Source organism: Salvia miltiorrhiza, chromosome 7 (genome assembly GCF_028751815.1).
Source record: "Salvia miltiorrhiza cultivar Shanhuang (shh) chromosome 7, IMPLAD_Smil_shh, whole genome shotgun sequence".
Classification (NCBI taxonomy): domain Eukaryota; kingdom Viridiplantae; phylum Streptophyta; class Magnoliopsida; order Lamiales; family Lamiaceae; genus Salvia; species Salvia miltiorrhiza.
This window is the reverse complement of record NC_080393.1, coordinates 7517387-7530435: the sequence shown is the minus strand read 5'-3', so window position 1 is coordinate 7530435 and position 13049 is coordinate 7517387. Positions and strand designations below refer to the sequence as shown.

At 40.9% G+C, this 13049-nt stretch overlaps 2 protein-coding genes across 2 annotated transcripts; both read left to right on the top strand.

Moving 5' to 3' along the window:
* Positions 1–4275: 4275 nt before the first annotated feature.
* Positions 4276–8391, top strand: LOC130993772 (putative late blight resistance protein homolog R1A-3). Its single transcript, XM_057918810.1, has 3 exons — positions 4276–6930; positions 8034–8153; positions 8224–8391. The coding sequence occupies exons 1-3, from the start codon at positions 4276–4278 to the stop codon at positions 8389–8391; spliced, it is 2943 nt and encodes a 980-aa protein (XP_057774793.1).
* Positions 8392–8950: 559 nt separating this feature from the next.
* On the top strand, positions 8951–9916 carry LOC130992201 (uncharacterized). Its single transcript, XM_057916750.1, has one exon. It carries the CDS (start codon positions 9297–9299, stop codon positions 9639–9641), a length of 345 nt encoding a protein of 114 aa, XP_057772733.1. The 5' UTR covers positions 8951–9296; the 3' UTR covers positions 9642–9916.
* Positions 9917–13049: the final 3133 nt, after the last annotated feature.

Genomic DNA, 13049 nt, shown 5'->3' with positions numbered 1-13049 from the left:
TTGGGATGTCCGCTCGCTAGCCTCCATTATCGTTTTGTTTTCCACTTCTTTGTAGTTGTGGAACAACTCACGATTTATGCATATATGGACGGTAGCGCCGGTGTCCACGAACCAAGCGTTCGGGTTGTCCACATGATTCACCTCGGAGATCATGGCAGCAAAGTCATCGTGGTTCCAATCGTCGAAGTCCTTCTCGACGTTGTTCACATTGCCATTTGCTTTCTTCCGCTTTGGCTTGCGGCAATCCTTAGCCATGTGACCTTTTTTGTCACAATTATAGCATACACCATCAAACTTTGATGGTTGACTACCGCTTTGCTTTCCTTTACCCTTATAATTAGGGTTAGGACGACCACGTTTGTTGGAGGGACCGCCTGTCTCGGTGAGATTGGCCTTTGCCTCCATTGGAGCTTTTCCCTTTTGATCACGACTTCTCACGTGATCCTCCATTTGAAGCTTGGATATTAATATCGGCACGGACATCTCCGAGCGCTCATGCTTCAAAAGGTTTTGAAATTTCCTCCAACTAGGAGGTAATTTCTCTATGATAATTGCAACGAGCAATGCATCCGCCAAGGGCATCCCTTCGGCTTGAACCTCATGTGAAAGATTTTGGAACTCTTCCACTTGGTCCATTAATGGCCGGGAGTCGACCATTTTATATTCCAACCATTTGGCGACAATATACTTGGTAGTATTTGCCTTGTCCACTTGATATTTCAGATCAAGGGCCTCCCACAATTGTTTCGCGGTTTCATGAACCTTGAAAACACGATAGAGCCGTTCGTCCAGAGACATGAGAACGGTGTTACGGCACAAGTAGTCGCCGCGGCACCAGTTCAAATATCCGGCACGAATTTCTTGGCTTGTCTCCCCTTCCCCTTCACTCGGGGTTGGAGGTTTATCCTCCATTAAGAATCCGGCAAACCCCACGGTTGTGAGGTAGAATAGCATCTTCTCTTGCCAATATTTGAAGTTCTTGCCTGAGAACGTTGATGGTTTCTCGGCAAGACCAATAGTTCTAGATGTTGACGATGAAGCCCCCGTTGATGCAAACGAGGAAAATATTGACGACGTGGTTGAACCGATGGTTGCAGAGGTGGTGGAGCCGTCCATATTGACGTCGGTGTGAGCCATTTCTCGAACGTGTATCAACGGCAGAGAACATAATCTTCTTGCGATTGTTATATCCGGGTACACGATCGAGATATTACAAAATAAATATTTTGAGATAATACAACTCAAAATATTTGAAAATATTACAAAAGAAATAATTTGAGAAATTACAACTCAAATAAATATATACAACTGAAATACACTGTATAAATAAATTATACGTTTAAACAAATCAAGTCGAGTCGAGATGAATCTCTTCCCGCAAGAAGATTATCGCCCCGGTAGTGCTCTTCGGTTTGGCGTATCTTCCCCAAAGGTAAAACGACTTCGTCTCGTCGGATGTAGCACCACAATCCGGCGAGCTCCGGCGAACTGAATAGGATCAAGAACTGAGCTAGAGGTTGAGGTGCAATGCAGAATTTGATGTGAGTTGTGAGTTCTCAGAGTCGTTAGTTCTGAGTTGTGAGTTCTAAGTTGTAAGTTATGAGTTCACAACACACCCGTATTTATAGGTGTTAAACCTAGTGTGAACGGCCGGTGTGAACGGCCGGTGTGAACGGAACGTCAGTCAATTCCGGCGGGTGCGGTAGGTGGCCGCAATCGTTGAACGCGGTAGGTGGCCGCAATCGTTGAACTCGGTAGGTGGCCGCAATCGTTGAACGCGGTAGGTGGCCGCAATCGTTGAACGCAGAAGTTGAAACTGATTTTCCCTCTTCAACATCCAAACTTTGACATACAATATCTCACTCACCGGAAATCGGTTTTGAGACTTCAAGTATATCACGTTGATCTACTCGTGATGTAGATTAACATCCAATCATTATTTTAATTAAATAATAAATATTTAATTAAATAAAAATTTTCAGATATGGCATAAAACCATATTTCCAACAAAATATCCACACGAGATCTTATATTACACATATGTTCACACTTTAAGTGCCAAAGTCCTACTAACATACTCACATGGAATTAGCAAATTTTCTTTCTATCAACTCCTCATTAATTGTTCATGGCAACCCTAACATCCCAAAGATTCTAGCAAAGTTTCTCCACTACTGTCACAGCCTCAAGTCCTCGACCACCGCCGAAAAAGCTGGCCTACATCAATCTCGATGACTCCAATGAGCTCTTCTCATTAGTCCCAACGACAAAGTTGATGGCATCCACATTCACTTTTCATGTGCTGATCGATGAACTCATGATCGATCTAGGCTTCAAGGTGATGAATTTGATGCTCATGAAAAGCCCAATTTGCAGAGAACTCCTATTGGGATCAATCGAGCACATGCTCTTCCACCATTTCAACGGTGGCTTAATCCTAATAGACAGGGGTGGATCCAGGATTTGCTTGAAGGCATGCCCCAACCCAAAATTTTCCGATAGTTCGTATAGTTTATTTTTATGTTCAAGTAGAATCTTGATGGACTTAGAATTATAATTCGATCACCGATTATAATAAATAATTACTTTTATTGATTCAATAACAAATATATTGAAAGCATACAAAAAATTATTTCTACGTGAATTTTTAAAAAATTAATCTATATTTTACAAAAATAAATTAATTTCTATTATTATTTTGAAATGTTTTTTTTTTTTTTTTTATCTTTTTTGAAAGTTGAACTGGGCTATGAGCTTAACTATATATTTTTTATGCAAAATATATTCAATACATATAGGACAAAATTTTGGGGTTGCACTGGGCTGGAGCCCAGTATAGCCCCAATGAAGATCCGCCACTGCTAATAGAGGCCGACCGAACCCCAAAGCTCTGGGAGTACGGCCCCCAAGTTATGCTAGATTACGACATGTAGCACGCACATGACAACACCTAGTGTGATCACAATGTGCATGAGATCATTGAGACCATTGCATCAATAATTTCACTCATATTTTCTCCTATAAGAAATTATTAATTTCTCGTTTTTGTGGATCATCATTATCATAAACCTAGATGAATATCAATTGAGGTTAACATAGATATTACAGGAATAAACATCAATTGAAGGTCCAAATCATACCAAATAAGAGTATAATACGAAACCACCATATTGCTTTCATGGTTAAACAATACAAAAGGTCCATATCATATCAACATGATGGTTTTTTTTTTAATTAATTATTGTCATTTTGAGGAGAGTTCATATTGAGGGAGAGCTCGCATGCCTTTTTGTCTTAAAGAAATTAAACACCCTTAATGTTCATAAAGAGTAATAGTTGAGGCTACTAAACTTGCGGTGGTTGCATGTACAAGAAGAAGCCTAGAATTCCAGCACAAAAACACAATAAATTCAATTTGGTTTTAATAAGAAAAAAAAAATCACATTAATTTATCAATTAATTATTAGGATATTAGCCTTAAATACATGATTTTTTTTTAAAATTTTGTAAACGAACTTTTTTCAGCCTGTAAATACATGATTTTTCGATGTTTCTGGAATTTCCCCCCGCTCAATTATGCCAATTAACGTGGCAATCAAAATAACGTCATTTTTCAATTTTATAAAAAAATAAAATTTCATACATCCATTTCTTTTTTCACATTAGATCTCTTCTTTCATTTGACCCTCCTCCCCTCACTTTCTCTCTTGGAAAAAAGAGAGAACAATGACAAGAGAGAAAGTGAGGGGTGGTGACCGGTGAAATGAAAAAATGAAGTGTGTGGTAGAACGAGAGGGAAATGTGGAACTTAATTTTTTATATTTTGAAGTCTTATGAAAAATATTGAAGCTATGTAGCATGTAGCTATGTTGATGGATTAACTCATAAGAAATTATTAAGATTAACCAATACATTAAATTTTGTGATTCCTAGTCTAATTAATTTAACCAACTTGACTCTATAATGTTTTTTATTTATTTGAAAGGGAACAATTTGACTATATCTAATTAGTTTTTTGTTACTGTTAGTGAGCTTAATTTCATGAATCATGTGCTCTTTGACTCTTTGTACGAGACAGGATTAATGAATAGAGCCAATTAATAAAATAATTGAATTTCGAAATACTTTAATTTATGATGCTTCATCCGATGCTTTCTTGTTAAACATCTCATTAAGAAAAAACTTTTATCATAACTCATAAGATTATTAGTCTAACTCAGCCTTCTTCCTGAAACTTGAAAGAAAGGAAAAAAAAAAAAAAATTAGAGGTTTGAGATGGCAGCCGCTTATGCAGCTCTAGTTTCTCTGGTGAATACTATGGATCAGATCCACATTCATCCTCGCCTTTCCGCTTCTTTCGACAACTACCAGTTTGAATCTCTTCGGGGGAAGGTCGATTTCTTTCTAGATTTTGTGGAGAATTATTCAGATGCCGTGCGTGGCGAAAAGGTTGATTTCCTTGAAGATTCAGATGAGAATCATCCAGATGCGAACAACAAAGAAGCAGAAGATTTGGCGAGGCGAATTGCAGTTTCAGCTCACGACGCCGAAGATATAATTGAACTCGAAGCAGCAGATCGAATTCACGCTTCATCAACTGAAAAAAATAGCAGCTTCTTGCCCGATCTGCAGAGAATAATACAAGACATGGATTTTATCAAGGAAAAAGTTATCAAGGTTAAAGAGGAAATTGGATTCATAAATTCCATGGATCCTCCTCCATCATCGTCATCAGCACCTCTTGCAGCTGCCAAGACTACAAGCTTGGTGGGATTTGACGGCTACATCGAGCAACTTTTGGATGAGCTCACCGGGCATGATCATGGTCGCAGAATAATCCCAATTGTTGGGATGGGTGGTATAGGTAAGACCACTCTTGCAACAAATGTCTATGAAAATTCAAATATTGTGCGCCATTTTAATGTCCGTGTTTGGGTTACTGTATCTCAAGAATTCAGTGCAAGAAAATTCTTTTTGAAAGCACTTTCTTCCCTAGGAATATCCACTGATGATAGGGATTCAGCCACTGATCAACAACTAAGTCATGAGTTGTACAAAATTTTATTTAATCGGAGATATTTGATAATACTGGATGATGTATGGAGCGTGGAGGCTTGGGATAAGATAAAGTTTTTCTTCCCAGAAAATAAGAATAGAAGCAGAATTGTTGTAACAACCAGGGAGTCGAAGCTGGTTGATTACTTAGGCTCCTCTGCACTTGCGGTTGATTTTCTTGATGATAAAAACAGTTGGGATCTTTTCTGTGCCAACACATTTGCATCAAAACAAGGTTGCCCTTCTGAATTGGAAGAGGCCGGGAAGAAGATAGTGAACAAGTGCAAAGGACTTCCACTCGCAATCGTTGTGATTGGAGGGCTTCTTAGAAAATCGTCCAAGTCACAAGAATATTGGGAGAAAATTGCAAGAGAGGAACACTTGCATGTTGTTAACTCGGAACCCTTGAACATATTATATCTGAGCTACAAGTACTTGCCTGTTTGCTTGAAATTATGTGTTCTTTACTTGGGATTGTGTTCAAACTACAGTGTGGAAATGTCGGAGCTCGTCAAACTTTGGGTTGCCGAGGGATTTATAAAACCCAAGAAAGAGCAGAGTTTGGAAGAAGTTGCAGAGGGCTACATAGACGAGCTTGTCCAAAGAAATCTTGTCTTACTCACTTCTGTTAAACTAAACAGGAAAATCGACAGCTATGGCGTTCACGATCTTGTGAGAGACTTGTGCACAAGGATAGCTGAGAGAGAGAACGTTTTCTGCGTCCAAAGAGACCAAGACGGGAGGCGCCGCGTCACAATCGATCAAAAAAGGACAAGATTTTACAGCCAAGAAACCCTATCAATTGAGCGTCCTATCATCACCGGCGGGCGACGGGGGGCAGCGGCGGCTCCGCGGCTGAGGGTTATGGTGCGCGATATGCGCCGCCTCGACTACACTTTTCCGGAAGTCAACTCGCGCTTCCTATACCACGAACCGGATGATGAGGATGAATACGGAGACATGGATCCTCGCGATTACTGGATTGCTACGTATAACATTCCTTCATCGATATCACTGCTTTGGAGTCTGCAAACTATAATCGTTAAGGAAATCGCAGATGTGGTCGCGCCGTCTGAGATTTGGGAGATGCCGCAGCTTAGGCATATCAAGATGTCGCCCCTCTATATCCCCGATCCTCCTCCTCGCAGTGACGCCGTCGTTTTGAACAACTTACAGACACTTTCCGATGTGGAGAACCTCGTTTTCACAGAGGATGTCTGCAACAGAATACCCAACGTTAAGGAGTTGGTTATCTCTTACTATTTCCATGAACGAGGCGAGGCGAGCTCGCGTTACCATCTGCACGATGTTGGCCGCTTAAGCAAACTCGAAACGCTGGATTACTCCTGCAAAGGATGGAAGTTTCTAGAAGACTCGTCGCGGGGCCTCAAACGACTGCCGAGTTCAATCAAGGAGTTGAGCTTACGTCGTTGCAAGCTTGATCCGAGTGATGTGACCGTAATTGGTTCGTTGCCTCAGCTTGAGCTTCTTGTATTGCATAAGGTGGTTTTGGGAGAAGAGTTGAATTTAGGGGAGGAGGAATTTGTTTGCTTGAAACACCTAAGGATTGATGGGTGTGATGATCTGAAATGCTGGACTGCAGATAGCTGCAATTTTCCGGTGCTGGAGAGGCTTTCTCTTGTTTCCTTACCCAATCTGGATGAGATTCCTTCAGCTTTCGCAGAGATTCCGACACTCGAAAGAATTTCTATACATGATTGCAGCGAATCGGCCTGCATATCAGCAATTAACATACTAGAGGAGAAGGAGAGTTTTGGGCATCTTAGCCTTCATCTACAAATCAAGTACATGAATGAGAGTGCAGCAGAAATGTTGAGGGAAAAAGTCGAATACAGTAGCCAAAATCTTCTCATTGTCGGCCCAACAACTTATTAATTTGCAATTCTTTGCTTCATTTCCCAGTTGATTATGTGTTCAAGTTCTCTTGAATTTTTCTGGTTTTTCCAAGATAGTAGTTGATGTCTTCTTACTGATCCAATGCCACCTATGAAGTTCAAATTCAAGTTCTACTTTTAGGTTTAATTTGTTGTTCCCCTAAAAATAGGTTTGATTTGTTGTTACATACTTACAGTTGCTCACTTTTCCCCTTTTAACTATGAATATTAATTTGTTTAAATAGGGGGAAAAATGGAAATCTACATTTAAAGGACTTCAATACGAGTTAATGTATTTTAATTTATTGAAATAATAAGAGAAAACATTAAATTATTAACTAGTAAATCTCCAAAGGATACTCCTTTCTGGAATTCTGGGTGGAAAAATTACGTTAGTATTATGAGCTAGTCTTCTACTATCACTACGGTTGTGCCATGTGAATTGGGTCAATTAATTTATATGTTTGAATAATTAGTTAGTAATAATTGAGACGAAAATAATTAGTAAAATTCATTGACATGTGCAGGGGTATATAATTGAGTAAAATTTTGAAGTAGCCAAAATGAAGCATAAAACACAATTTATGGCCACACATTGAAAAACACAAAATTTGGTCATTTTTATTGATTTGGACGCTTTTACCCTTAATGAGGTGGACCGGGTAGGATCAGGCACGCGGGTCGCGTGCCGGGTCGGGTTAGGCACTTATGACACTAATTAGTGCCATAAGTGCCAAGATTTTACTTTGATTTTATTTTGGATTTCCGTTGGCACTTATGGCACTATTAGTGCCATAAATGCCAAAATGACTATTTTACTTGATTTTATTTTGGATTTCCGTTGGCACTTATGACACTATTAGTGCCATAAGTGCCATACGTGCAGCACAAATACAGAAACAACAACATCATCTAAACCCTAAATGGAACATATAAATCCTAAATGGATAATCTAAACCCTAAATGATATATCTAAACCCTAGGGGGAAGTGTGCACTTATGGCACTTATGCCACTAATAGTGCCATACGTGCAGCTAGCACAGATCAGATCAGATCAGATCTGTCGATGTCTGAACTCGAAGGAAGCGGAGATCAGATCTGCCGATGGAGGAGGCGGTGCAACAATCAGATCACACCCACCGCCGCCGCCTCATCAGATCAGATCCACCGCCGGAGAAGCGGTTTTTGCTGAGGTCAATTCGGTGAGTGAGGCGAGGTCTTTGAACAACAGCGGTACGCTGCCGCTGAAGCGTTTGCTGTTGTTTTGACCAGCGTGCCTTGCAAATTGGCGTGATTGAGAACTATCGCCGCCACCACTTGGTCGGCGGAATTGCCCATGAAATCGACGGAATCGGAGCAGAAGACGCCTTTGAAGGAGCAGAGTGGTCTGAAATGGCGGTTTTCCAGGCCTGGAGGGCGGCGAAGGTGACGCTGAACTGAGGCGGCGGAGGAGGAGGTCGGAGGGTTCCGCCGCCAATCCGCACACCTTCGCCGCCGCCGTTAAACTCTAATTGGAGAGAGTTTTTTCAGAATCAAGTGGGCTAGGTCACGCAAGTAAAAAAGGGTATAATAGGCATACCGCCTAATTAATGGCCAAAATTTTATGTTTTAACATTAGGGGCCAAAAATTGATTTTCATTCCTCATTATGGCCATCTGGGTGGATTGTTTCTATATAATTTCTAAACTGATTTAAACTTTTAATCAACATTTCCATTTTTTTTGTATTATTAGTATGTATCTAATATTTATACTTTTATCAAGTCGCATAATTTATTATTGTAATAATTTTATTTGTATATTTAACCAAATTCAAATATTTATCAGATATTATTATATAGATTTAATACGATAAATCGATAATGCATAATAAAATTACTTTTAAATTGAATTTGTTAAGTATGCGAATTCATTGGAAAAAACTTTTTAAATAAATAAATTTTGAAAAAAAAAAGAACTTTTCTTTTTTTTTTTTAAGCAAAGAACTTTTCGAACCGGGTAATAACGGGTATTATTCAATTCATCAACATCTAGTCATCTACACACAGATGCAGACAGATTCTCTCTCCACCGTCCTGGGTCAGATTCCACTCAGATCCAACGTCCTTATCCGTAAACTATATTTAAGAAAAGAAAAAAGAAAAAGAAAAAGAAAAAAAAGCAAAAAGCGCTTAAAAGCGAAATAAATATAATCAGCCACGCCTTCGCCACGTCCACAATCTTATCCATTTCCCCCACCTCCTTCCCTATCTAACCCCAAATCTAGAGAGAGAAACCACTACCTTCCGATCTAAATATCTTTCTCTCTCTATCACCGCGAAAAAATCAAGCAAAAATCGTTCCTAAATGGCCGCAACACTTTCCTCATTCCGCATCCCCACCGTCGCCTCCGCCGCTCTCCCCCACCCACAGAAGCCGGATCCGAACCGCAAATCCAACAACTGGTGGGCCCCGATCCTCGGCTGGTCCGCCGAGCCCGACTACATTACCAATCGCAGCGCCGATTCCGCCGCCGAATCGTGCCCGGCCTCGACCGACAAGAGCCTCTTCCGCGGCTGCTTCACGGAGCAGAAGGCGAAGGAGCTGCGGAAGAAGACGATCGAAACGACGACGTTCCACGACATTATGTACCACTCGGCGATCGCCTCCCGTCTCGCCTCCGATCTGTCCGGCCGCCGCGAGGATCGTTGAATCTGACTCCCTCCTGCGGCTTAGCTCCCGCAATCGTAAGAATCAATCTGTCGACTATATCTGTTTCTGCTTTTGTTTTTCAATAACAAAAATGTAATAATCTGGTGGATTTTTTTCTTTTTCTTTTTTATGTACGCTTATTCGGTGCTTTATTTTAATCGGTACCGTTTGATGCTTGGATCCATAGGGGATTTGTTAAATCCCATATTGTAACATTTTGGTTTGGTTTGGTTGTAATGGATCTCATTTTTGTTGATGACAAGTCATCTTTCAAATCATGCTTGTAACTTAAATTTAAATATTTCCTTTAAGATTTTTATTAAAGATAACAAGAATCGTTATTTTGCTCTAATTCTTTTTAATTAAAAAAATATAATTTATAATTGAAGAGAAAAAAAATCCAATCCGCCTAAAGAAAGATGTCGAGACTCGAGCGATAAATTTGTAAACTAAATTGGATAAAATCTGAATTCAAATTAGAAAGAGTTTTCTAGAGCAGTTTACTATTGGATATGCTTTTTTGTTCCAACACTTTGTTTTCCACATTCTCCCAATTTGTCTGTGAAATCGGAAAGCTATAAGTATTTCTTAAGAAAACTATTCAAAATTCAGAAATTCGATTATTAAATTCAGTATTTTCCTCTTCTCCCTCACCAGACACCAGCGACGCCGTTTTGAGAGCATTCCCAAATTTTGCTACGCACAACATCTTTAAATTTTGCCTCTACAACTATCTCTAATCTAATAATCACTGGCAAATATATGTAATCCATGAAAAGTGAATGATCAAAACGCATTACATTCCTCCCAATATGTATATAAATTGCCACTTGCTTTCAGCACAATAACATTAACACCAGTGTAACTCTAATTTCTAGTAGGTAAGCACTATATTTGACTAATTCCTGAAGCAATTTGTGCAATTTTACCACAATTGTCGGGAAAAAATGTAATCTCTAAGAACAAAGGCATAATTATCCAAAAGAATGGAACTGGCTATCTCAAGTTATCCTCTTGAATCAATCATCAATTATCTAATTTATCTCAACATTGTTTGTGTTTTGCCTATTATGATGATAGGATTTTGGTCATCTGTTAGTCTGGTGGTGATCGAAATGGTTGTTTTGTTTCTGTTCTGTATTCAACCCCTTTAATTTTTAATCAGAAGAAAAATATTTCTTTTTAGTTATACTAATATATTTTGCGTTGAGACCGTCAGAGATGTAGTTCTTGTACGTAATGTCAAGTTACTTAAATAATAAAGGGTTAATAATATTTATCCGAACTTTCAATGTTTTTCATAAAATATTCCGAATTTTCATTTTGTCCTAAAAAATCCCGAATTTTTTTTTTCCATAAAATATCCCGTTATACAAAATTCGAAGACAGAAAGATGATAAAAAATTTCGAACTTTCAGCGTTTTTCAACAATGGTGGTTCCTAATATGGTTTTCCAACAATGGTGGTTCCTAATATGGTTTTCCAACAATGACAGTCCATAAAATATTTCTTTCGGTGAGATAATTCATTTTTTATCACCTAATTTTGTACTAACGGGATATTTTATGGAAAAAAAAAACTGAAAATTCGGGATTTTTAAGAAAAAATGAAAGTTTGGAACATTTTATAAAAAACGTTGAAAGTTCAGGACATAAAACACTATTAATCCAATAATAAATGAATTCGTATCTCACAATAATCGTGCATTAGAGCATCCACAATGGTGCTTACTTGATAGCTTACTTGATAGGATCCCTCGACAATTCGCGACGTCGTGTTGGGCGGTAGTTTACAGGAGCTTTCTTCTCCGGCAGCCGACTTCCCGTTCTGAACCAGATCTCTCTCTCTCTCGGAGGGGGGAGGTCGCCGCTCGCGCCGCACATCTCTCTCTCTCTCGGAGGGGGGAGGTCAACGCTCGCGTCGCTGCTGTCAAGGAGGAGGTCGCCGCGCCGCTGTACCAGATCACCTGCTCGTCTTCGATCTGCCGATCTGCCGCCGCGACTCTGCCCCTCGACTGAACGCACACCCACAGACACAAGCCCTGCGTCGCCTCCCTCGATCTCTCTCTCACTCTGGCCGATGGACTAGCCACCGCCTCCGCCTCCCTTCCTTGACTTCGACCGACAGCAGTTGATGTGCCGCCGGTTCTCCCTCTCAACCAGATCTGCCGCAGCAAGTCAGCCCCCAGCGAAGCGGCGACGCTCCTCTGACTCGACGACCCGGGCTCGAATCAACAGCAACTCAAAGCCCAATTCCATCTCTGATTTGATGCGCTCCTTTTCCCACCGACAGTTTTAACTCGGGAAGATTGCGTCTGCTCATGGTCAGAATAAGGGGCTCTGATCCCAACAGTCTTTTGTAGCTGTGGCGTTTATCCACTCTGCCAAACTGTTAGGATTTCGTCACAGATCAGCTTGGTCTGCCGTCTGCGGAAGAGAAGTTTGGTTTTGCTGCTTGTTGACAGTGCTTCACTAGGCTAAGGAATGGATGCTATCGCGTTGCTGAGAGAGCTTGGTTGTTGCCGCTAGCTGGTTTTTCCTTTGCCCACGTTTTGAATACTGTAAGGCCGGCCGGCTCTGGTTTTCTCCGGCCGGCAAAATGACTACTCTTTCAATCATCGAGTTCCCCGCGTTGGAAAAACCATTGGCGGATGTTCTCCCCTTACGTGCTGTCACCAATGGGATCGTGTTTTCCAATCATGTTCTCAACGCGAAAAGTACCTGTTTTCCTGCGACGGAGGTTGCCCCTCTTTCCATTGACGCGGCTGCAATTAGGGATTGTTCCTTATTCCCGGAAGTTCAAGAAGTTGCGTGCTTTCAATCAAGGGTTTCTCAGTTGTTTACGTCCGATAGTTCTACGGCTTCTACCACGGCGTACTTTGATAGGGATCCGTTGAATTTGCTGCATGGAGTTTCTGCCGACCAACCGGAGAAGGTTTTCGACGGGAGTTTTTCTGCGAATAACGTTGCTGCGCAATATCAAGGTTTTTCAACTTCGACGGAGAATATCAATACTAGGGTTTCCATGAAGGCGGCGGCGGCTGTGGAATTGGATAAATTTTCCCAGGGTCTTACCCCCACGGACTCTTTGATCGTTGCCTCCACAGCGGTTCAAGACTTTGCTCCTCATGGAGCTCCGTCAGATGAGCAGAAACATACACAAGAGCCCCGGCCTAAAGGGAAGACGTTCGCCGAATCCCTTAGGGTTGCTACTGGGCGACCTGCCGATGTTCCGGCGCATGACTTCGCGGTCTTGAAGCCGACTATGGTTGAAGATCGGCCTTGTCTCATTATCTCCTCGGCTTTCCGAATGCGTCAAATCAAGTCCTTTCAACATGCTATCCATGGCCGGATTCTACTCAAAAAAGGTCAATCACCGAGATTCGCCGCTGACCTTCACTTGGAACTC